The sequence below is a fragment of the Gekko japonicus genome, unplaced genomic scaffold, assembly GCF_001447785.1.
Source record: "Gekko japonicus isolate JY-2015 unplaced genomic scaffold, Gekko_japonicus_V1.1 scaffold88, whole genome shotgun sequence".
Classification (NCBI taxonomy): Eukaryota; Metazoa; Chordata; class Lepidosauria; order Squamata; family Gekkonidae; genus Gekko; species Gekko japonicus.
In genome coordinates this window covers 1,351,177-1,376,397 of record NW_015160209.1, presented here as the reverse complement: position 1 = coordinate 1,376,397, position 25,221 = coordinate 1,351,177, and the positions used below count along the sequence as shown (strand labels likewise).

Genomic DNA, 25,221 nt, shown 5'->3' with positions numbered 1-25,221 from the left:
AGCTGTGCTGTCAGGGGTGTGGCCTAATATGCTAATGAGTTTCTGCTGTTGGGTGTGGCCTATTATGCTAATGAGTTCCTGCTGGGCTTTTTCTACAAAAAGAGCCCTGGACTTTCCTCTAATAACCTAAAAAAGGGATCCATATTGAGATTCTGGAAAGACACACATTAATTTCACTTCATTACTGAAAAGAATTAATTAATTACTTGACAGCTTTCAATAAAACACATCTTTAAAATTTAAAGAAACCTCCCCCTTGAGGCTTGCTTGTCTCCTCTTTTACTTTCCTCTAGCTCCTAGCTCTTTATTTAGGCTTTTAATTAAGGGGTTCTATCTTTTTAAGCTGTTTTATCAATAACATTTTAGACTGCTCTTCTTGCTTTATGTTGTTTTATGTCCTGGCATACTTTTATTGGCTACTTTTATTGCCCTTGTTTTTTCATTTTATTGAATTTGGCATAATTTGTTCATATTGTCTTGTTTGCTTGGTTTTGTGTTATTGTGAACTACCTTGAGCAGGTCTGGAGAGGTGGCGTACACATTTACTAAACAAATAAAATTACTCTTTGCTGTCTGTTTGCACTAAATGAAAGTCACTGTATTTTTGCTAAAGGTATTTCTTCTGATACAATTTCAAACCAAAATTACTTGATGTGTGGATGTGAGAAGCTGAGGAGCCCCTTTGGTGCTGCGGTGCTGTCCAATATTCCACTCCCCTGGGAGAGGCAGCCTCAGTGCAGGCAGAGCAAGCTTGAGGAAAGAGTCATTCCCATTTTACCTTCTTTTTCGCTCTCCTCTTGGCTGGCATCTATTAGCTATCAGAGACTATCCAGCTAACCCCATCCCCCTTGGCTCTCTAAGCTCCATTTTAAGACTTCCACCCTGTAATGGAGTAGGCCCAGAGCCTGCCCCAGACTCATAGCAGCACACACCATCATCTGAGAAACTCCCTCAGGGCAATGAGACCTAGCTGGCCTTGTCAGAGGTGATCATGTCTCCCTTTTCCCTCCCCTCACCAGCTGGGTGGGATCAGCCTCTTGGGGATGAAGGTGGAGGTAGGCATCTCTGCTGACTCTGTGCTCATCACACAAGTCCACACTCCCTTGAGTAGTTCCTAATATGGGATGGATCCTTATCACTCCACCACCCAGGTCAAGGCATGGCCCAGCCCTTCTTGGGTAAGTCTGGGAGAGCGAAGGTGGAGACCAGTTGTGTGAAATGATGTATAACATCTTTTTGTAAATTCCATTTTTCCATAAACATATCATTATTTACTTAAAAGTTGTATTAATGCTGTGTATATTGCTGCAGCTGTTGTGCTACTGTGTGCGCAAGTGGAACTGTGCTAAGTATGTTCTTTCTGCTCATGGACCACTGTATCTGACCCACTATCTAACTGGTGACTTAACAGGATTGTATTTTTTTGGTTGCTCACTGTGATTTGACTTTAATCCCACAAAGTTTATAGTCTATTCTCAAGTACATTTACTTGGAAGTAAGCCATATTGTGTGGCATATTTCTCAGAATATAGCCTTGGTCCCTAGGTTCCTTTCGTTTGGGGGTGCTGTTGTGTGTACATGGAGCCCCTGTTCCATGTACAGATTTCTCCAGTTACTGCAGTGTTAGGGAAATCTTTGCACATACACCTTTCTTGCAGGCACAAAACTGACCCTGCATGATAATTTTATTATGTACTTCATCTGTACCCTGCATTTTTGCCCAATAGGGACCCAAGCAGATTACATTGTTGTCTTTTTTATTTTCATCTCCTTCATTCCTGTGAAGTATGTTAAGCTTAGAGTATGTAGCTGGCCCAAAGCTCCATAGCTAGCTTCCGTAGCAGACTGGGGATTTGGCCTCCCAGATCCTGATCTGACACTAACCACTACGCAACGCTGGCTGTCAAGAATTGTATCTGTGTGAAAACTAAATTAAGTTTGAAGTTTGCCCAACACACATTCTTTTGTGTTTGCATCACATTTCTAGCAAAGATTAAAAAATGAAGAACTGTATCGATTAGCTGAAGAAAGGAAAAAAGAGGCAGAAAAAAAGAAGCAAGAAGAAGAAGAAAGACTGGATAAACAGCTTAAGCAGTTTAGTGAAAGAGAAAAGCATACAAGGATGGAAGGAGAAAAGGTAATGTGTTAATTCAGAACATTTCTTCAGTTCCATTCTTCACTTTGATCGAAAGAATGGGGTGTCATGTGTTCCCCCCTTCATCTGCAGGCTCCTCCCCATTCCTGAAGTGCACTTCATTAGGTTTGGGGTCTCAGTGGAGCAGTGGAGTCTGCCTTTGTATTGGACACTCAGAATCATCAACTGCAGGGCTTTTTTTGTAGAAAAAGACCAGCAGGAACTCTTTAGCATAATAGGCCACACCCAACAGCAGAAACTCATTAGCATATTAGGCCACACCCCGACAGCACAGCTCATTAGCCTATTAGGCCGCACCCCCATGCTACCAGAAGTGTGGCCATTCAGCCACACTGACCTTTTGCTTCTTATTCTGTTTACCTTGGTTGTTGTCAAAACGCTTTTTTTGTAGCAGGAACTCCTTTGCATGTTGGGCCATACACCCCTAATGTACCAAATCCTAATGAGTTTCTGCTGTTGGGTGTGGCCTGTTATGCTAATGAGTTCCTGCTGGGCGTGGCCAACTTGGGAGCCAGCCGGAACTCCGTTCCTGTGTGTTCCTGCCCAAAAATAGCCCTGATCAACTGTTAATAAAAGCTGACTTTTGATGCAGGCATCAGTGAAATGCTGTTTTCATCGGGCTTCAGTTACAGCCACATAAAGGACTGTACTTTTTTGTTGTTTGGCTATAAACACAATTTTTATGCAGTGGAAGACCGATGTGCAGTTTCAAGTAGAAATGTGATCAGTGCTTGCCACAAATAGTGTGAACTCCTAAGAACAGAGAGAACCTAGGAATTTTACGACTGTTGGCTATAGGTGCACATTTCTGATATGCTTATGTACATTGCCTTTCCATATACAATGTGTCATATAGTTTATATCATAAAATAATAATGTAGCACAAAACAGCATCAGTATATATGAGATAATTTAATACGAAATCCTGTAATCATCAAGTAGAATATGGACACATCAGCAGAAAAAGGTAGGCTTGTGCTTCTTATTTAAAAAATTGTATAATAGTGTACTTTAGAGTTTTAAGACAAGTAGCATCTAAATGGTGGGTGTCAAGGACTTGGAGTCATCTCATTTACTACTCTCCCACTATTTCCTCTTTTTCTTCCCTGAAAGACCCCATAGCCTCTCCCCTTTTCCTACTTCCTTCTTTCCCCACCCAACAGCCAACCTACCTTTATATGCCCATCTGTCTTCAGCTTTCCCTCTTCCCTCCCTAGCAGCCTCTACCTAGGAAAACTATGGCCCAGTTTTGTTGTGCTGGCCACTAGGCCAGGCCTACTTGCCTGGTAAGAAACCCTTAAGGACTTGTGAGGGGCATCTCACTTTTCCCTGTATCCCCCTCCCCTCACTATTTCCTCTTTTCCTCCTCCTGGCGACCCTCACACCCTCTCTGCTTTCTTTGCCTCACTCTCTCCTTCTCAACCATTCACCAATCTACCTTTTATTTGCCTCCCATAAATTATTTACTTCATTTATACATCATTCTCCTCTCCTCCCTTTTATCCTCACAACAACACTATGAGCTAAGTTAGGATGAAAACATGTGACTGGCTCCAAACCACTTTGTAAGCTTCCACAGCAAGATGGGGGGATTTGAACTTGGCTCTCCCAGACCCTACTCTGAAGTTCTAACTGCTGTGCCATAGTAGCTTTCATAGGGTGACTGCCGTTGAACACCAGCAAGTAGCCTAGGTGCGTCATGCAAGTTGCATGGTATCAAGCCACCCAGTGGTTCCTGCTAGATGTGGCTCCCAGTGAGTCCTCCCTCAAAGGCTAAAAACAGCCCTAGAAAGGAACCCTCCCCTCCCCTCCTAGAAACCAAGCCTAGAATGCTGTGGTTGCCAAGCAATGTTCACTCAGAAGATCAGTTTCTTAATGCTACAGACACTACTTTTATCATGTTGGGGTTTTTAACCCTAATAATAATAATAATAATAATTTTAAATTTCAGGTTTTCTGCAAATCTGGAGTGTTTTCCAAGGTTGTAGATAGACCTGTCTTGTCTGTTCACTGTTCATTTTTCAAAGTTTTTATTGTTCTTTCCTCCTTTTCTTTCCTCAACCGATATGACAGCCACCTAGTGGGTTTGTTTGCTTTTTCAAAGTGGTGGAGTCTCGCATAATTCATTTTTGTGGATATTTCTTGCAGTAGCAAACAATTCAGTTGGTGTTGCAATCCTATTATGTTTAACCTTAATTGTTTGGCGCTTGGGGTCTTCTTTAAATTTTTTTCCTGTTTTTGAATTTGTCCTACTATTTGTTTATATTTTTCTCGTCTTTGTTTTTTTAACCAAATTTCTTGTCTAATCATTCTTCCCCTGGCAAACGCCTTAAAGGCATCCCATACAGTATCCACATTTGTTTCTGGTATCAAGTTAAGTTTGAAGAAAGACTTAAATTCCTCTTTACAGTCGTTTACGAAAGTTCCGTTGTTCAGCATCCATGTTTTCATTGTCCATCTTGTTGCTTTGGGATGGTCTTGGATTTCCAGTAACGGGGTTATGGTCAGCAAACGTTGATGGTAAAATTTCCGTTTCTATTATATCAGCCAGAGTTGTACTAGAGGCCCAGACCATATCGATCCTGGACCAAGATTGGTGTCGGGACGAGAAATAAGTATAATCGGACTTACTGCCATTTCTAACTCGCCACACGTCCACCAGTCTTAGTTCTTCAGCTAACAAAAGAAAAGCATGAGGTAGTTTATTTGACTCAGTCATCTTTCGACCTTGATTCTTCCTGTCCTCCTGTAAATCAAAAACCGCATTAAAATCACCAATTATATACGTTTCATCTGCCGAAAGCCCCATTAATACCTTCCGTAGAGTTTGGAAGAATTTCCCCTGCTCTTGATTGGGGGCGTATATATTTGTTATTAAGGCTATTCTATTTTGCCTTCTGATTTTAATTATTAAAATTCTTCCATCATCAGATTTGAACATTAGCTCGGGTTGCAGATAATGTTTGACATAGGTGACCACCCCTCTCTTTTTGCACGTGTCGGCCGCTACATACTTCTTCCCTAATTTTCTGCATTCCAATAATCTTTCGTCTTCTTTCTAAATGTGAGTTTCTTGCATACAAAACACATCTGTATTAAGCTTAAGGGCTTGATGTAAAATCTTCCTCCTCTTTTGAGGGGAGTTTAAGCCATTCACATTTACAGATATTATTTTAATTTTCTTTTCCATCATTTCCTTTGTATTTTAGTTCTTCTTCTTTCCTAAGCTGTAGCCTTGTCGTTACCCTTAGGGTACCAAATCTTCCGCCTCTTCCTCTATTTGGTCTTTTGGGCTTTTTACTCGTTCCTCCTGCTGCTTCCTCTTGTGTTTCGCCTTCTGATTGGCTTGATTCTTCTTCTTCCTGCATTCCTAAGTCTTGACCATACTTTCTTTAAAAATCCTCTTGTTTCATTGTGGAACTCAGTCTATGGTTTTTCCCTTTATACATAAAGGATAGGACCTCTGGCATCAGCCATCTGTAGGTTATATCGTTTCTTCTCAGAAGTTCAGCTAGAATTTGATAGTCATAAGAACATAAGAACATAAGAGACGCCAATGTTGGATCAGGCCAAAGGCCCATCCAGTCCAACACTCTGTGTCACACAGTGGCCAGAAATACCAGTGCCATCAGGAGGTCCAGCAGTGGGGCCAGGACATTAGAAGCCCTCCCACTGTTGACCCCCCCCCAAGCACCAAGAAGACAGAGCATCACTTGCCCCAGAGCCCCTAGTCATGTCTCTTCTGTCTTATCCGCCACGGAATCTCCCTCAAGACCCTAACTTCGTTGCCTTGTATTCTCATTGGTGTAGTCCGAGATAATTCTAGAACCTTATCCCGCGTTGTTCTTTTATAGAATCTCACATGTACCTCTCTAGGTACCCTGTTTCTTTTGGCAAAAGCAGAATTCCTCCTGTATACCAACTCAGTTTCTTGGTACAGTTCACTTTCGGGAATCTCTAATGCCTCAGCTAGAGCTTTGACAGTAACTTATTTAATATCTTCAGATTTGTTTTCGGGGATATTTTGTAGTCTAACTATATATGCTGCTTTCTCATATTCCAAGGCCATTAGGGATTCCTCTAAAGAATCATATTTACTTTGAAGATCCTGTACCTGTTGATCCGCTAACTCGACCTTTTCCTCTAGCACATTCCCTGATTGACTTAGTTTAACTATTTCTTGTCTGTTCTCCATTATCTGACTTTTAAATTCATCCATTTGTGTAGTGATCTGTTGAGTAAATAAATCTAATTTTGTTTGTAACGGTTCTATTGCTTTCGTGATGAGCCCTGGTAAAATATTCTGCATCGCCTGAGTTATGCTATCATTTATTTGCGTGTTTATATCCTTTGTTTGTGCTAGGTTCGAAGTCACAGCTTTAACCTGACCAGGAGATGGCCCTGGTATCCCCCCCCCCACTTGCCATTTTACTATATTACCCGTTGATTTTCCCTAAACAGATAGGCCTTTACTTTACTCTAGAAAAGGTAACCTTACCATGTACAAGATATAGAAAGTATAGTCCAATCACAATAAAGACTTACAGGCAATTCTAAGAGGTCCCAACATTGCCCAAAACCAGTATTTTGCAACACAATTTCCGTTTAAACAAAACACCTAATCTCCTCCTAAATTATTCTTTTATCAATGCCCCGCAACATAACCAACTTTATAGGGGTTCACCAGGACATCTACACAGTTGTTCAATAGCCTTCTTTATACCTTCTGTATTATACCCTAACTAACACGTGCACACAAACAGTCCGCTTTCGCTTCCCCTTTTAACTCAATTTCTAGCAGACACCCTTCTCACTAATTCCATTCGTACCATTCAAACCATTCATGCCAGTCATGCCAATCATGCCAATCATATCATTTGTTCGAGGCTTCCCCGTGTGAGCAAACACAGTTCCTTTACCCCCCCCTCTTCTTCTTCTTCTTCTTTCAATCCTAAAATTGTAGTTTTAGCCTTATTGTCCCCTTGTCAGTTCTCTTCTCCTTCGCTTCTTTCTGTCGGTATTGTCTGTGTTGTACACTGGCAGGCTCTATCAGTAGATAGTCGAAAAATCGATTAACAGAGTGTTCTCCGAGCCATGCCCAGTCTCAAACAAACAAACAGACCAAAAAAAAAAAGGAACGCCACAATTTATCGCCTTACTTAGGCCTATTCACACGCCGCACCGTAGCCACACTGTAGCCACACAAACTAGTTGTAACGGAGCGACACAGCGATCCTCCGCTTCACTGTCCCTTCACCGCCGACGCCGTGGACTGTCAACACCCAGCCGCTCAGTTCTCTTCAATCCCGACCATCGGCAATCCGCTGCCTTGGTCTAAGGGCGTTAGCCGTTCTCCGCAACCTCCGATCACCTTTCCCTCGACTCCAGCCGCCTCTGGGGATTTCAAACTAGCAAAAATGAAAAACGGAGTTTCATGCCGAGATCAGGGTAAGTGCTCTGCCGATGCCCCTCCTCGGTGTCTCCGGAACCAGCTAGGGGCTCCAAGCGTACTTGCACCCACTTATCTTGCCTGGTCGCCTCGGTGGAAGTTCAGGGTCGTAAACGACCGCCGCCGCAGCCGTCTCTCTCCTGAAGAGCCCACCTTGCACAAGCCTCCCTCCGGGAGAGCTTGGAGAGGAACGAACTTCGTTTCCTCTCTATAATCCAAGCAAGAGTACAGTCGGAGGCACGGAGAAATGCTCGGTGCCGCCGTTGTCGCTGAAACCGGACTAATATTACTAATTTTAGCTTGTTATTTAGTTTTGTCTTTGCATATTTTAAAACATCTTCATCACGTTACATGTTAATTTGCTGTTCAGCTTCTGTCTGTAAGTTTGAACTCTATCTTCCATTCCAATGTATTTGAAAAAGTGTGCATGCACACAAAAGCTCATACCTTGAATAAACCTTTGTTGGTCCCTATGAAGAAAGGTTAAAGCGCTTGAGGCTCTTTAGCTTGGAGAAATGACAACTGAGGGGTGACATGATCGAGGTTTACACGATTATGCATGGGATAGAGATGGTAGAGAAAGAAGTACTTTTCTCCCTTTCTCACAATACAAGAACTTGTGTGCACTCAATGAAATTGCTGAGTAGTCAGGTTAGAATGGATAAAAGGAAGTACTTCTTTACCCAAAGAGTGATTAACACATGGAACTCACTGCCACAGGAGGTGGTGGCAGCTACAAGCATGGACGGCTTCAAAAGGGAATTAGATAAACATATGGAGCAGAGGTCCATCAGTATCTATTAGCCACAAGGTATAGATAGGAACTCTCAGTCTGAGGCAAGTGATGCTCTGTATTCTTGGTGATTGGGGGGGCAACAGTGGGAGGGCTTCTAGTGTCCTGGCCCCACTGCTGGACCTCCTGATTGCACCTGGTATTTTTGGCCACTGTGTGACAGAGTGTTGGACTGGATGGGCCATTGGCCTGATCCAACATTGGCTTCTCTTGTGTTCTTATGTGCTTAAAGGTGCCACTGGACTCTAAATTTGTTCTACTGCTTCAGACCAACATGACTAACCAGCCAGATACAGGGCAGTGTTTCTTGCAGTCATTGTGTTCTTGATGCCTGCTACTGCATATAATCTGGAAATACAGATCTGTTTTCAAAAGTACAACAGACATAGAAATGTTGTTAGTTACAGCTACTTTGAGGCTCTGTGCACAGAAAAGCTACTTTCTTAGAAGATCAAAGCAATTATCCTTTTGGGAAGAGGAAGACAAGGAGCTGTGGAGTTGTATTTAATGAGAAATCTTCCCTGGCACACTGAAATGTTTGCATTTATGTCAGGGACAACTTTGTCTTTGTTGTGATAAATGAAGTGGTATACTTGCCAGGGGTGGAAATATAGATTGTTTCCACATGCAGGGTTTGCTTCATAGCCCACATCCCCCAAAGAGGAGTGGATTGGAGTGGGGGGCTTCCACACAATATTATTAGGTTTCCCCCAGCTCTGCTGTGCAGTTTCCCAAACCTGCTTTGGTCCGATCTTTCCTGAAAGGGTATGCTAAAAGCATGTCCGGCCATTGTTTGGTTGGGAAGGTGCAGATCTCTGCAACTCCCTGCCTACATCTCCTGCCATTTCTTCCCCCTTTCCCTGTCATGCCTGCCATTGCCTTTTACCACCACTGGTAAGTTTTTTTTATTTTTTAGCGTGTATAGCATAATGCTGCTATAGTGATATACTCACTATCAATAAAAGAAGAACAAACCCACCAGCAGCCAGGGGTAAGAAATGGCTGGCATAAGGGGAAATCATGGAAAATAACCCTGGTGTGGAGGTTCTGTAGCCACTTCAGATGCCTTTGCATTCTCAGTAGTATTGAGAACAAAACAGGTAGCAGTTTCCATGTGGAAGCAACCTGAGAATTAGAAACCAGTTGAACTAATGTCAAGCTGTTCCAAAAGGAAGTATATTACCTTTAGAATTAATCCCAAACAGTCACTGAAGAAAGTGTGAAGTCTTTGAATCGTGTATTCTTCCAGTGCTGCTTCTATTAGTTACTGGAACAGTGAGGAGTGGAGGGGGAGGGGCAGGAACTTTCCTCAACAGACGCAGCTTTCCAGATGGTTCTACAATCCATCTGGCCAAGGCATTCAGTGTACCAATCTGGATGGACAGGTTTGTCTCTATAAATGACAATAAAGGAAACAGAAATTTCTTCTAAGATCATAATCTTCCTTAATTTTAGCAGTCTTCTTGAGTAATGATCCCAAGACCTGTTTATCTAGTCATATGAGATAATGTTCCATCTTTGACTCTGTTCTCCTGACTTGCTTAATTTCACCTTTTCAGAGGAATGGTATTCAAAAGGCCCATGTAGAAATGTCTGTATTTTAATTAATGGTGGCAGCTCCTGTCCTCTCTGCATACCTAGTAATCACATATTGGTCAGAATACAGGCATATAGTGGCGTATGTGAATTGTACAGTCAACCTCTGAATCCCAGTGCCAGGAGGCTACATCAGGGGAAGGTCTCAGCCTCTGTGCCCTGTTGTTGGCTCTCCAGAGGAACTGGGTGGCCACCGTGTGAGACAGAATTCCGGACTAGATGGACCATTGGTCTGATCCAGCAGGGCCCTTCTTATGTACATTGAAAAATGGGACATAACAATCATGCAGTTGAGGTCCCTGCCTAGGAACCACTATACTTCACTTTTTAGCAATATATGGATACTTGGAAGGGGGTGGGGTTTGCTGCTACAGTTGCATTTCCCAGTGTTTATATCCTCATATTGAATATTTGGCCTAAAGGCACTTGTAGGATACATCTTTGCTTAAGAAAATGATGAACAAAAAGTTGTGGATGTGTCAATTCGTTATAGTTTCGTTAAAAATACATTCATTAGTGTTTAAACAGAATGTTAATTAAAACAGCTGAATATAAAATTTAGAAGTGGTGACCTGTATAAATGCACAGATGTGGCTTTTTTGTATGGCCTTCATGCAATCACGCACTTCTCTCTTACTTTTTACATACTGTGCTAATCTCATTCACATATCATCTGTTATTAGTCAAACACTTTGAGTATTACCTCCTCCTCTGTCTGGTAAACTTCTTCATACAGTGCACAGCAAGGGCCTTAAAAGGTTAGGCTGGTTTTAACTTTGGGGTGGACCAAGCAGCATACCTGTATTGGGAACAGATGTTAAGTGAAACCTGTTTTTAACAGCGTTCTTTGGTGTCCCATTATTTTTATGATAAGCTCTTGAACTACTAATACAGGAATTCAATTTTTTGTGTATCTCTTCTTTTCAGATTTTGGACAGACAATTTTCTCCACTCATTCCAAATAGGGGTTTGGTAAAAGAAGAAAAGGCATTTTTGGTGGAAAGCCGTATGTCTTACTATACGCAGGTACGCATTTTGTTATTCAAGTATAATCAGCACATAGATTCTAGCATTTGCTCTTTCTGATAGAATATCAAAAGCAGATCTAAAAATAAAAATAACAGTGTATGGCTTGGCATCTAAATTGTTGATAATATCCTAATAATATTGTTGTCCTCTGTTTTACCATGCTTTGATTATTACCCATATGCTTAGTGTGAAGATTCCCATCTATTCATGCTTTAGAGCTTTCCTGAAAATCATAAAAATATTACAACTCTTTATCCTACGGTATCCATAACAACAAAACTAGTACAGAGACTCCACCAGTTAATATAGTTTTAGCTCCTAACACTGACACTAGATTGAATGAATGTATTCTGTATGCATTGGACTTTGTAGTTACCATACTCGTGGTGTGATATAAATGATTTGCAGTGGTTGTAGACCTTGCTGCTTTTTCAACTTTTCGTGCATTCTTCAGGGATATGGCTGCAAACAAACTGATACTGAGTGCCGAAGAGAACACAGTTCTGTGTTGTTGTTTATTTATAATGCCTCTTCAGAGTCCTGCTTGAAGTGGCTTACAACTAAAAAGATTTTTTTACTGAGTTTTAATACTAAACTGATACCTGGGTCATGGGAGCTAGTGGATATAGTACATCCTCCAAAAAAAACCCTACCCTTGTTTGAATTTCATCATATTGGAAATAATTAATCATGATTTCATCATACTGGGAATAATTTCTGGAATAAAGTATGTAAAAAAGCATCTAGGCTTCTTGGTGCCAAAGATGAATCACTGTTTAAAAGACATTTTGAATGCATAAACATTTTGAAGTAGAGAGATTTCTGTTTTGTGCATAGCTGGCTGTTGAGTCTGAGGAAGAACAAATGTTGTCAGTTATTAGCCAGTGCCATATAGAGGTATAGATTTTCTGTAAATAGTCTCAGTAGTAACCTAAATGACCTGAGAGATGGAAAAATATGGAAGGATGCATCAGTAAGTATAAGAAATTAGAGGAGAGAGCCTTAACCAGTGCTAGGAAACAATTTCTACTGTAAAGTAATCCTACAGTTCATTGTGTTCTGGGTAAAAACCCTTCTTGGAGTCAGTTTATTCAGTTCTGTAGCAAAATATTGTTACTTTTCCTGTCTCATACTGATTTAGAAATAAGTGTAGAGCATTGGTTCATTCACTGTGAGATGTTTAGTCATGCATGTATTTTCCCCAGTGAAATTAGTGGTCCTGATGGATAAGATTCACATAAACCCCCTTTTTGCTGTATTTCTTTATTTCTCTCTCTCTCTCTCTCTCTCTCTCTCTCTCCTTTATTCCTCCTTTTCCCCTCTCCTCCTCTGTTGAGGACTATGGAAGAGGGTTGGTTTATGGGAGGGACAGGTTCTTTGATAGTAAGTGGTGTATATTATAACTTTAAAAACAGTGAACTTTACACTGAAAAAGAAAAAAACGGAGTGTTTTTGAATCACCCTGGAGTTTACCATGTGTGAGAAACTCCAGCCTAAAGCAGTCACAGTTTCATGGCACTAGTTTAATGCTTCTTAGGATACCTGAACAAAAGAATCACTGTGTTGCCATTTTGTCTCCCCTTTTATTGATTTGGTTTTTTAAAAAGTGTTTACCTTTTAAAAATAATGTTTACTAGGATGATCCACAGTCCAGAGTTCCGTCTCCTCCGGTACCAGCTAGAAGAAACCAGCTACGTGCCGATGGTGAGGGTGTGCCACATTTTAGCACTTTTGGGTGGTGTTCCTGGCTGACCCTTCCTTGATAGTTCTCAAAGGAATGCAGATACTGGTCTATCACATTCTGTTTCCATTTTTCTTTCTGCCCATGCTGAAGAAGAAAAGAAGAATGTAATAAACGAGCTGTCAGAGATGAGGAAACAGCTGCGCAGTGAAGAGCGGAGACTGCAGGAGCAGTTGTTAAAAGTACATGGTGATGATGATGACCTGCCCACAAAAGGGTGAGGATTTTACTGTTTGTGTAGTAAGGCTTGTGTTGAAATGCATGCATTTTCTCTGGGGCAAAAAAATGTGTAATTCAACAAGACTTCAGTTGAAATAAATGTTTCAAAAAATGAAATGGTAATTAAAAGGCTAATATGGTGTGATAAGAAAGTTTTGATTTGTTGCACTGTGTGGTCTTAAATTTATATGACATCTGTAGGTGACACCTGGCCATTTTTGTGCTATCTGTTGTAGCTTGTTGTATCACAAGGAAGAAAGATAGCAGTGCAACAGCTACCTTGACATACTGCTTTTATACTGCTTTTCCTGATGCAAGACTTAGGACTGAGCTGAGGTTAAAAGGCCATGGTCTTGTTTCATTGGCTTTGAGCTGAGTTGTAGAAGAAGCTGACAGTGCCTAAAAACGCTCTTTGTGCGATCTTTGTGTATGGGCTTCTAGACCCTGCACTGAAGCAGCATGGCCAGTTGCTCTTTTGGTCTGCAGAATGTTTACATGTTGTCTAATGAAAATGAAACCAGCTTATTGTGATGTGTTTTACAAATGTAATGAGCTATTTTATAAATGTAATAAGTTACTGTACTGATCTTTTCCTTCAAAGTTTGGCCACCAGCATATTGGCATATGTCCATGCCAATTGTTTTAGCTGACAACATTTGGTTTTATTGAATGAAAACCTGTCGGTCTCTGTACAAAGTAGTACTGTAGAATAGCCTGTGCTTACCCTGCCCTACGATATTTATTCTAGATTATTACTTTTACATGGTTTTCATCATTTTCAGCAGGAGGAAACATAGTATGGATGTATTTGAGATGGCCAGACTTCGTATGCAAGCTCCAGTCAGGCGACCTTCATCAAAGGATGTTGCTGATCCTATCAGTCTTCAAAACATCCGTGACTTTAATGAACTTAAATATAAAGGTTAGTTGTCTGTCTAATAAAGGGGATACAAAATGACACCCCCAGTCATTGCCTCAGCTTTAAAGTAAAAGAATTTAACCAAATGAAGGTTGTTATACTTTTTCATTACTGTGTATGACATCATATATAAAATGTTGTGATCCTGTGTAGTAGTAACAAAAACTAAGTCTCAGGACATCTCAAGGTTTTTTGGTTTTTTTAATGGTCTTTCAAAAATGTTTCCATACAGCCAGAATATAATATGTAAAAAATTCTCATGATACACAACATTTTAAAGAAATGAAATGTATTTTAAACCTCTTACTTTTGTATGTTAGATTCAGAAACACGAGTAGAGACAAGATATATGTACCCAGATCCACCTACTAATGATGATGCTCTGGACATTCAACAGCAGGCATTGCTAAGAGAACAGAAAAAGAAACTTAAAAAAATGAGGAAAAATACAGAAGGTAAGGACCCCAGTGTCACTCTGCATACTATTTTTTTTTTCCATCTAGATTCACCTTTTTATTTCTAGTGGAACTGAGTCAGATGTTTCCATTGTGAACCAGTTCTCATAAATTGTTGCAAGAGTCTCTTTTTTGTGTATGGAAAGGGCAGTACTGTTTGACTGAGGGAATAAATATGTCTTGCTTTCTTTTTTGTTATACTAATGTGCCTTCTTGGGAGTAAAGCCCACTGAATATACCTGAATAAAATTCTGAGTAGACATTGCTCTCACAATTATAACAGTAGCACATTAAAACTTTCAGATAAAAATCTGTTTCTCCCTTTTTTCCCAGAAGTTGTTGGAAAGAAACGTTTTATTTTACAAAGCAAAAGTCACTTTAGATAGGCTCAATTTATATGCTTTTGCACCTTTGTGCTTTCTTCTGTGAGATGTTTTTTCTTACCTGAGAGTCTCACCAGCCTTCTACTCCTTTTTCAGGAGTCATATAGACTTTGCTTCAGCCCTGTTTTCAGATTCCTGGTTGGTTCTACAGCCCTAATTCCTATTGCATTGTCCATCGCTTGTCCCATCCTGTTGATTGTATGGACTCACTCTGTGTTATCTACTTTGAGTCCGAGTGAGAAAGGCAGATTATAAATAACCTAAAACAAATAGTAAATAATTTTTTGTTTCTGTTTCTGAAAGACATTGTGCAGCCAAACACGGAGGAAAGCACTAGGTGTTGCACAAGCTCTTGTATGAGTGGAGCTGCACTAAGTCCACTTATGTTTCTGCTTGAACATTGCTGGATCCCAGCCATTGTGTGTGTGGTTATGAAAGTTTATACCATAATATCTCGGTTTGTTTTTAAGGGGCCAGCACTTTGTTATGTTCAGTGTTCAGAAGAAAAAAATGTTCAATTCTGTTTCCCTTACCCTCTCAACAATTTTTATTAACATGTAACTGTCAGTCAAGTAGCTGTTGATCTTCAATGCATTTCTTTAATATGGATAAGAGGTATTGATGTTTCTAAATCAAATTGTATTATGCTATTGTACAGTCATCATTCTTAAGATTTTCTCTTCTCTCCCTCCACCTTTGTTTCCTTTCCCCTTTTTCTTTTAATAGTCATAGATTTTGATGTGCCTGGCACTAAATTGAGAGAGAGGGGACTGGTAAGGAACAATCAGATTTTACTGCTTGGTTTTCATTCTGGGGGGATTCTTTCTCTGCTCCCCCCCCCCAATTCCAGCCTATCCAGGGATAGTCATAGATTTTGATGTGCCTGGCACTAAATTGAGAGAGAGGGGACTGGTAAGGAACAATCAGATTTTACTGCTTGGTTTTCATTCTGGGGGGATTCTTTCTCTGCTCCCCCCCCCCCAATTCCAGCCTATCCAGGGAGGGGAACACTGGCTAGGAAAGGGAAGACCAGTTGGGGAGGCATGACTCCCCTCCCCTTCCCCAGCCACTCTGACGGGAGCTGCACGACATGTGTGAAAGAGCTGCATGTGGCTCCCGAGCCGCAGTTTGGACACCCGTGACCTAGATGATTGTGGCCACCTTTTTTTGTGCTGGCTGCTCCCAGTGAAACTTCCTCCACTCTGTCTTTGATAATCATTGATGTAGTGATTTCAAAAGTTTCTCCATTGTAGTTGCAATATGATTTGGCACTAAATAAATGTTTTGTGATGATTTGACTTACATAATGCCCGTTTAAATGTGGTGTTAGCCATGGAGAAAGCACTTTGCTGCTGTAAGAAATCCTTCCAAGTTACATTGTTTAAATGTGCAGTGGCCCATATATATGCAATTTGAATGTGTCTGTGACTTGGCAGATGAGCCATTGGTGCGCTAACTGGACACATGTGAGTCAGCCTCTGTGATAAGAACATTGAAATAAGATGGCACGAGTGATTTCCTTGCAGTCAGCATCACATTTAAATTTATTTATTTACTTACTTCATTTATACGCCACTTTCTCTCCTGTGGGGACTCAAAGCTGCCTAACATCATTATTCTGTCCTCCATTTTATCCTCACAACAACCCTGTGGGGTAGTTTAGGCTGAGAGAGTGTGGCTGGCCCAAAATCACCCAGTGAGCTTCCACAGCAAGATGGGGAGTTGAACCTGGGTCTCCTTGATCCTAGTCCAACACTCTTAACCGCTGCACGACGCTGGCTGTCATTGGGGCTTGCCTCGTCACTGACTAGGTATCAGAATAGTTAGGGTGTTTTCTTATGATAGAGTAAGCGGAAATCTGGTATTCTTATAACCCAAGAGAACTTATTTACTCTTTTAGAAAAGTGTTAACATGAGAGGCACATGAGCATCACTTTTTTTAAAACGAACCACTGTATACTCCAAAATGGTCCACAGTAAGAGAGTAGAAATGTAGTGTACATGTAGTTCAGAATGTCAGAAGATGGGGCATATTTTCTTTCAAATGGAGGATATGGAATATATTTCAAAGTATTTGGGACCCACATTTCAGCAAAGAGTTAGCCCCAAGCCACACCTAAGCTACAATTTGCAGCTTGGGGCTCTGGTGGCTCCTGAAACAGCCTTTGAAGGTGGACGAGGAACTTGCACTAGGAGGCAGGATGTAGTTCCACTGGCAACTAGGGGAATATCTATACTTGCAAAGTACAAGCTGTATTTAATAGTTCATATCTCTAATATAGGGTGGAGGGCATACATGAAAAATGTATAATTTTTATTATACATAAATATGTGTATTGGGAAATAAGTCTGGTTATAAAATACCTTGACCCGGGTAACCCAGGCTAACCTGATCTCATCTGATCTGGGAATCTAAGCAGAACTAGCTGGCTAGTATTTGGATGGGTGGCCTCCAAGTAATACTAGTGTCATGCCATGGAGGCAGGCAGTGGCAAACCACCTCTGAACATCTCTTGCATTGAAAACCCTAAGAGGTTGTAAGTCAGCTGTGACTCACTGGCAAAATAAATAAAAGTCTAACTTACTAAACTGTCACTCACCCTATAAAATGCCGTCCTTCAGACTAACAGTCTGCATTTTGAAAGGCTTCAGCATCTACATTACACAGTACTAGTATCACTCCCATCAGAAAAGCTAGTAAAATTGGAGAAACTTGTTAAGTAAGAAATAGTTTAATAACTGGCCATCTAGTTAAATGAACAGGAGCTGTTGAAGGTATCAGTCTTCTCTTTGCTGTGACCCATATTCATGTGAACTAAATTTTTTAATTTTACTTTTCTTTGGTAGATCAGAGATGACTCCAACGAATTTATGAAAAACTCACTTTTGGAGTCTGAGAGTGCTTTTATTGGTGAGTGTAGATATACATGTTTCAGTGGTACTGTTCATTACAGATTTTTCAAGGAGCCTGGTATTTCTGTTTGTGAGTAGTTTATCATAGCTAGTTAACATTCTTGAGTTTTAGCAAATGTGTTGACCTGTTGTCTATGGCTCAAAAATTATGCAGCAATTGGATGACAATAAATATTAGACCAAAGTAGAAAGAGGGTAGGAAAAGGAGGATTTAAAATACTAGTGAGTGCCTAAAGGAACATACTATAGAATGTGAACTAGAATTGCTAAAGAAAATGAAATGTATGTTTAGTATGCTTCGCACTCCCCCATATCTGTGATTTATTGACAATCTCCATACCAAGTCTTTTCATAGTATAAAAGAACTATTTGAGATGAAAATGTAACGAATGTTTCTCAGGTTCCAGGTCTGATGGACTATGTGTCAGAGAAATGTTAGATCTTGAGACCCTTGAAATATTTGTATTTCCTGTTTATGGTCTGCATTAATTGGTATGCTTGAGTTTATAGAGAGATTAACATTTTATTTGTTGCGTAAACAGAGATATAGAGTATTCCATGACAAAGACAGAATGTGAGTATAAGGGCCAGGGCCAGCCACAAGGGACAGTTTGGTGGTAGATGAATAATCATTGTATATGTGATCGCCCCCACCCCTTAGTCTCCGAGCCTTGCCTGCTCCTCACACAGTTGTGAGCATGAGTGGCCCATCTCAACCAGTGAACACATGGTGGAAAGAGAATTTGAACCTGGATCACCCTATTTCAAGTCTCTAACTCTGTCCATTACACAACATTGGTTTATAACCCATGTCTTCATTTTATACTGAGACTTTAGAGGTAATATAAATAACAAGAATGATGGTATGAGTATGAAAATTTGCTTTGCACAGGATGTTGACAATGTATTGAATCTTGTTAACAAGATGTGGTGGTGACATTTGGGGAATAAAGCAAGAATATTTTCAGAATTAGACAATATCCATCTAGTCCAGCAATCTGTTGCCTGCAATGGCTGGCCAGTTGCTTGTGGGAAGCTTACAGGCAAGATCCTGAGTGCAGCTTCACTTAGCCCTGCATATTCAAATTAGAAGAGTAGATACCTCTTGGTATACACTGTCTTGAGGGTATTTTTTAAAAAATCCAAGTATGTGCTAAATTCTGGGATTTTCCTTTTCTAGCTACTGATGGAGAGGCTTTTCCTACTTTAGATGTACCTCACTTTTCTGTGACTTTCACTCCACCACCACCTCTGTCTGCAAGGGAAAGGAGGCGAGAGAAGAAAAAGGTAATAGAAATGTCAGGGCCCTCCAGCAGGTTGAAGCAAGTCCTACATAAATCTTATTGATACCTGTGGGGTTTTAGTTAATTGCAGTGAACATGTCATTAGTTTTTGGTGGGATATAAGCACAACTAACTTCAGTTGGGTTAGGGTAACATGCCTTTTTAAATTTCGGTTTGTCATTGGTTGGTATATATACTGGATTATCTGTGGATGCCAGGTTTTGAGTGATCCTCAGTTCTGAAAAGGTCAATGTGCTGCAGCAAAGGGACAGTCATATAGAATCAGAATACAAACTCTTTATCTAGCTCTATATCTAGACAAATAATGGACAGATGTGGATGTTTAAATGTAAATTCTAATGACAAAATAATGCTGTTGGCCTCTTGCTGCCTTTTAGAGCATGTTACTGGAACCCGGACGGAAGCTCATTAAAAATCTATGTTGCTCTGTAGCCTGCCTTATGTTTCATGTTAGAAGAAATGTGGGATATATAAATAAATATTACAGCCGCTTAATACCACAGAAGTTTGGTAGAGCAGCATGGGAACAGGTGACAAGTACATATGACAAGTATTCCAACTCTATTTCCTTCACTCTAGTGTGTTTATTCATTCAGTAATATTTCTGTCCTTCCTCTACAGGGAACTTGCCCAAAGCAGCGTATAAAATAAAACATAATAAAACACATTACAACCCAGCCAGAGCATAAACAATAAAACACTGAGTAGCTCAAAATGAGTTCTAAAGAGTTTTCAGGCTAAAAACCAAGTTATAAAAGTGTTGCTAAAAGATTGCTCCTTTAAATAAAAGCCTGGGTAATGAGAAATGTTTTTGGCCTGTCACCTGAGAGACAGTCATGTAGGTGCTATGTGTACCTTTTTCCACAGGTGAGGTGCTACTGCTGCAAAAACCCTGTTTCTGGTCCCCAAATGCCTTACCTCCAGGTGGGGGCATAGAGACTAGGGTTTCTGGGATATATTTTAGCTGGTGGGCTAGGAAAAACAGGAGGATGTGGTAGCCTTTTAGGTATTCTAGTTTCAAGCCCTAGAGCAGGGGGCTGGATCAGGCCCCCAGAGGGCTTCTATCAGGCCTGCAGTGAAACTTGCTGTCTTCTGCTGCTTCTTCCAGTTCTGCTGCTGCTGTGTCATTGTAGGTTTACAACTTACAGATACACACCTGAACAGCATACTCAAGATTGCAATGGCACAGACATTTTGATGTAATAATTCAGAGCAAGAGGTGTCAGTTACCAGACACTGTTAAATAAACAAAATATTGCAAGAGTACTAATGTTTTAAGCATGTTTTTATTTCAAGTAAAAAAAAAACCCCTTTGTGTCCTTTATAAAGCTTATATCTCCGCTACCTGGCATTACATTTTATGACACACATGGCCCGACCCAACAAGGTCTCATTTATGTCAGTTCCGGCCCTCATAACAAATGAGTTTGACACCCCTGCCCTAGAGGGCCTTCGACGTCAGAAACAGTGTTTTGAATTGTGCCCAGGAATCAATGGGCAACCAGTGCATATCTTTGATCATGAGAGTTATGTGATCCCTGTATCCTGCCTCTGGTAGTCGCCTGGCTGTCACTTTTGGAACAGTTGGAGTTTCCAAACCATTTTCAAAGGGAGCACCACATAGAGTGCATTACAGTAATCTAACCAGGATTATTTAGAGCCTGTATCACAAAGGCCAGGTCATGTTTTTGAATAATGGCTGTAGGTGGAATATCATCTGAAGCTGATAAAAGGCACTATATGCAACAGAGGAAACTTGGGCCTCCAACTGCAGGCCAGGATTCAGCGGCAACCCCCCCCCCCCCCCCCCCCCCCCAACCTGTTCCTTCTGGGGCAGTGCAGTTCCCTTCTGGGGCAGGCTGGCTCCTCCGTTCTTGAGCAGTTGTGTCACTGACCGACATCATTTCAGTCTTGTCTGGACTGAACTTCACTTTCTTTTCAGTTGAAGTATGTGTGTTTTGTTTGGGTGAAGATGCCCATAGATAATACAGACAACCTTCTAATGCACTTATTTCTCATCTTTCCATACATTGACAGGGTGATGTACCTCTTAGGCTGACTCCACCACTCCAGCCTGACACCATCTCTCTGTACTCAGGCTCTAGTCTCAATATAGATCAATTGAAAGCCAGAAATGAAGAGCGCTTGCAAAGACTGAATGAACTACAGAAGAAAGCTATTCACATAGGTATGGTTTCCTTCCTTTTACTATTTAAAAGCAATATTGACAGAACCCAAACTTCCTGTGCACATTCACAGTATATGAAATTCCAGATAAGGTAGAAGAATCTAATCTGTAAATATAAAATGAGAAAAGAAGTCTAGGTGGCACAACTAATGATTAGGAAGGTCTGAAGATTCATAGTTGGGATTTGGTGGCCAGCAAAAAATAACGCTCTGCTGCCTTTTCATAACTGCATATCGAAGTAATCCAGAGCTGTTGATGTGTGGACCAAGTTGTTCTCAGGTGGAGTCATGAAGCCATACTTTAGGCTCTGTGCTTTTTTTTTTTTTAATCACAGAATTTTTATTATTATTGTTATCAAACAGATACACATACATTCATTCTATTCACACAACCAACAACACCTAACATATAACACAAAAACAGATATTTTAACTTCCCTTCTATTTCTGGAATTACCACTTCCCGACCCAAATTATGAGTTTACCTTATAATCCAGCCATTTATATACTTGTGACCAGACTTTTTGAAACGTTGAATTCATATTGCCGTGCATTTTTTTCGTTAAGTTATCCATTTCTACCACTTCAATAACTTTACTGATAAAGTCCCATCTGCTCGGTACCTGTTCATTTTTCCAAAATTTTGCAAGCACTATTCTCGCTGCTGGTACTAGATGTAATACTACATACATTTCATCTTTTTTCCATTTATCAGGGAATATGTTCAAAAGAAATATCTCTGGAGCTAGCAGAATTTGCATATCCGTTATTTGAATTAACATCTCTTGAACCTCCTTCCAGTACTGTTTCACTTCAGTACAAGTCCACCAAACATGATAGTAGGAGTAGGTGGGCTCCTACTTTAGGCTCTGTGTTGGCATAACAAAAATGATGAGAAGCCAGAGAGGCCAAGGGAATTCAGATAGGGAGAAGTGAAGAGTGGGAAAAAACTGCTTCTAACAGCTAGAAGCCCCTTCCCTGTTTTGTCTAGATTTCCAGCTTTAAATAGACATTGCCATCTTGCTATGTATTGGGACTGTTAAAGCTTATCCTCCTAACACTGGAGAGAATTTTGAAGCACCCTGTCCCAACCTACGCTTACTGCTTGCCACTTCTGATGCACTGTGAGGCACTGGGGAAGAACAAAGGCTAGATGCAGATTTTCTTTTCTCTTCGCACTCAGCAGCCCCAGGGTTCAAAGGAGGAAGGAAGAACAAAGGGGAGGGGGTGCTGAGGAGGCAGCACCAGCTCTGTGAAGGCTCCCTTTCATGACTGAAAAGGCTGGTGCCCTTTCCTCTGTGCCTCCTGCTTCACTGCTGGTGCCCCCTCTACTTAGGGGTCTGTAGAACTCCCCCCCCCCCCAGTTGCTGTAGCTGTGCCACGCACTTCTTACTGTGGCACACATACTGCAGGCTGGTTACTCTAGGATTCAACTGGGAATAACTATTTTGTTTAAAGTTCTTGCTGGTATTGCTGCCATACTGCATAGAAGCTAACAAAGATGTTTAAATAATTTCCCCACATTGTGTATTCTTTCTTGATAGGTTAGCATTTTGTGTCGCCAAAATTCGGACTCATTTTTGACATTTTCTTTGTAGAAAGGAAATGATGGTCAGGGTGAGTAACTGGCCGAATTGGCCTTTTATGTTTTAGATAGATACTTGAAAATGCTTTTTGGAGACCTGTATCCCAGTGCAGCAGATACAGTCTCTATAGAAATATGCTTCTGTTCACAGATGAGTTTTCCTAGGTGTGCACAGAAGCTTGTTTGTGTTTGGGGGAGGCAAAGGTAGCATCCAGCAACTCGGTATCTTGTTCGTGGCCAGGGGAAGGAATCCTGTATGCTCTCAGTTTTATCTGTGAACAGGGCAGTTTACTTACAGCCTTCTATGATTCTCTGGGTTGGTGTATAGAGAGACTGAAAATAATTGTTGCTTCCTGAATCTTTTTATAACAACTGTGTATAACAACTGTGTTTTAAAATTATGTTCACGTTCAAAGCAAAAACACCATAAAATGTAGGTGTTTCACTTGCGTAGAGTTAGTTCTGTAATCCCAAACTTCAAAAGGCACATATGTGTGTATATATGGATTTCCATATGAGCACAGGCTCCCACTTTAAATGAAATGTTAGGAAATACATTGTGTGTATACTACAACCCTGTTTTTGAGTCCTTTTTAAAAAAGTTCCCTTTCTGAAATGAATGAGGATATTAGTTTGTGTTAGGAAATCACACCAAAATTGTAGGTACAAATGCAGGGTCCTTGCTGAAGTGTGGCTAGTATTCAAATGGCCAGGCTGTCCCTGGTCAGGTATCAAATAGCTTATTCTTCACTTTGAAACTGGACTAAGTTTCAAAGTAAATAAAACACAGCTAGAAAAATAATGTATGATTATAATCAATTTTCCACAGGCAAAAGGACACAGTGTTGAATTTGTGAGAAACGGTATTTTTCTGATTCTCTTGTTCTACTGCAGACTCTTGCATTGTGCCCAGTGCTGTTCTTGGAGATGGGACAGTGTTTTATGGGCCACTTGTGGATCCAGTGGGAGGGGAAAGTTAGGAAAGCTGTGTTCAGTGAATGGAGTTCTGGTCATATTGCTCTGTAAACTACCAGGGTTGCCATCTGAAGAGTTCCCAAACATTATGAAATTGTAAGAAAAGGAAATATTAAGTGTGTCAGAACATTAATATATTACAAGACAATCTATATATCTAAAGCCAAACTCAGTTTTCTGTGTGGATACTTATTTCTACCAACAGAGGGCTCACTCTCCCCCAACAGGTTTTTCTACAGACTCAAGAGACTCTTTGGTCTGCAGGAAAAATCCAAAAAGTGGGGGGGAAACCCTCAGGGATGGTTGAATTCCCCCCAGTACTTTTTGAAATGGCCTCTGCAGGGATCTACTCCAGACATCAGTGGTGAGAGGTTAGAACGTTTTGGGGTGTGTGTTTCCAAATGGCTCTCTCAGTAAAAGGCAGGGGGAGGGGGAAGAGCCATTTCCAGGCTTATTTTGGTCTTTCAGGGAGGGAGCCTTGGGGCCAGGCCTGACAAGGGTTGCCAGTGCCAGGCTGGGGAATTCCTAGAGATTTTGTGGTGGACTCTAAGGAGGGCTGGGTTTGAGGAAGGGAGAGGCCTCATCTGGGTATAATGCCACAGAGTCCACCCTCCAAAGCAGCCATTTTCTCCAGGGAGACAAATTTCTGCTGTCTAGAGTTCAGTTGTAATTCTGGGGGATCTCCAGGTCCCACTTGGAGGTTGGTAACTCTAGGCCCGGCAGCAGTCTAGGGTTGCAAGGTCCCCACTGGCCACTGGCAGGGGATGGGAGGGGTAATGTTACCAGGTCCAGGCTGGGAAACTCTTGGAGATTTGGGGGAGGACCCTGGGGAGGACAGGGACCTCAGTGAGGTACTATGCCATAGACTCCACCCCCCAAAGCATCAGTTTTATCCATGGGAAGTTATCTCTGTAGTCTGGAGATGAGCAGTAATTCCAGGGGATCCCCAGATCCCACCTGGAAGCTGGCATCCATAAGCAGCACCCTCTGGGTAACTTGATACCACCTGATTTGCATGACTCCAGTAGGCCCGGCTGCTTGCCACAGTTGATCAGCAGCCACCCTATGAAAACCAGTGTGATGTAACAGAGCTTCAGATTAGGGTCTGTGAGACCCAGGTTCAGATCCCCATCTTGCGGTGGAAGCTGACTTGGGTGATTTTGAATCAGTCACATACTTTCAGCCTAACCAACCTCACTGCGTTTTTGTGCAGATAAAAAGGAGGAGAGAATAATGTAAGCTGCTTTGATCCCCACTGTGGAGAAAGGCTGTAATTTTCGTAGGTAGAGGCTGTGGGGGAGGGGGGTGGAGACGGAAAGCTGAAGACAGAGAGGCAGATAAAGGTAGGCTGGCTGTTAGGTGGGAAGGAAATTGCATTGCCAACTTCAGGTTGGGAAATTCCTGGACATTTGAGGGGTGGAGCCTGGGGAGGGTGGGATTTGAGGAGTGGCGGAACTACAGACCAGTATAATGCTATAGACTCCACCTTCCAAACCAGCCATTTTCTCCTTGAGAACT

At 41.2% G+C, this 25,221-nt stretch overlaps 1 protein-coding gene across 1 annotated transcript in view; it reads left to right on the top strand.

The window, feature by feature from the left end:
- CSPP1 (centrosome and spindle pole associated protein 1) overlaps positions 1-25,221 on the top strand; it is a 75,374-nt gene that overhangs the window by 46,694 nt on the left and 3,459 nt on the right. Inside the window, exons 21-30 of the mRNA XM_015408976.1 lie at positions 1,988-2,137; positions 10,921-11,019; positions 12,660-12,726; positions 12,857-12,980; positions 13,765-13,904; positions 14,222-14,356; positions 15,605-15,651; positions 17,587-17,650; positions 18,833-18,939; positions 20,994-21,144. Of these exons, the coding sequence (XP_015264462.1) occupies positions 1,988-2,137; positions 10,921-11,019; positions 12,660-12,726; positions 12,857-12,980; positions 13,765-13,904; positions 14,222-14,356; positions 15,605-15,651; positions 17,587-17,650; positions 18,833-18,939; positions 20,994-21,144 (1,084 nt within the window). The remainder of the gene's footprint in view (positions 1-1,987; positions 2,138-10,920; positions 11,020-12,659; positions 12,727-12,856; positions 12,981-13,764; positions 13,905-14,221; positions 14,357-15,604; positions 15,652-17,586; positions 17,651-18,832; positions 18,940-20,993; positions 21,145-25,221) is intronic.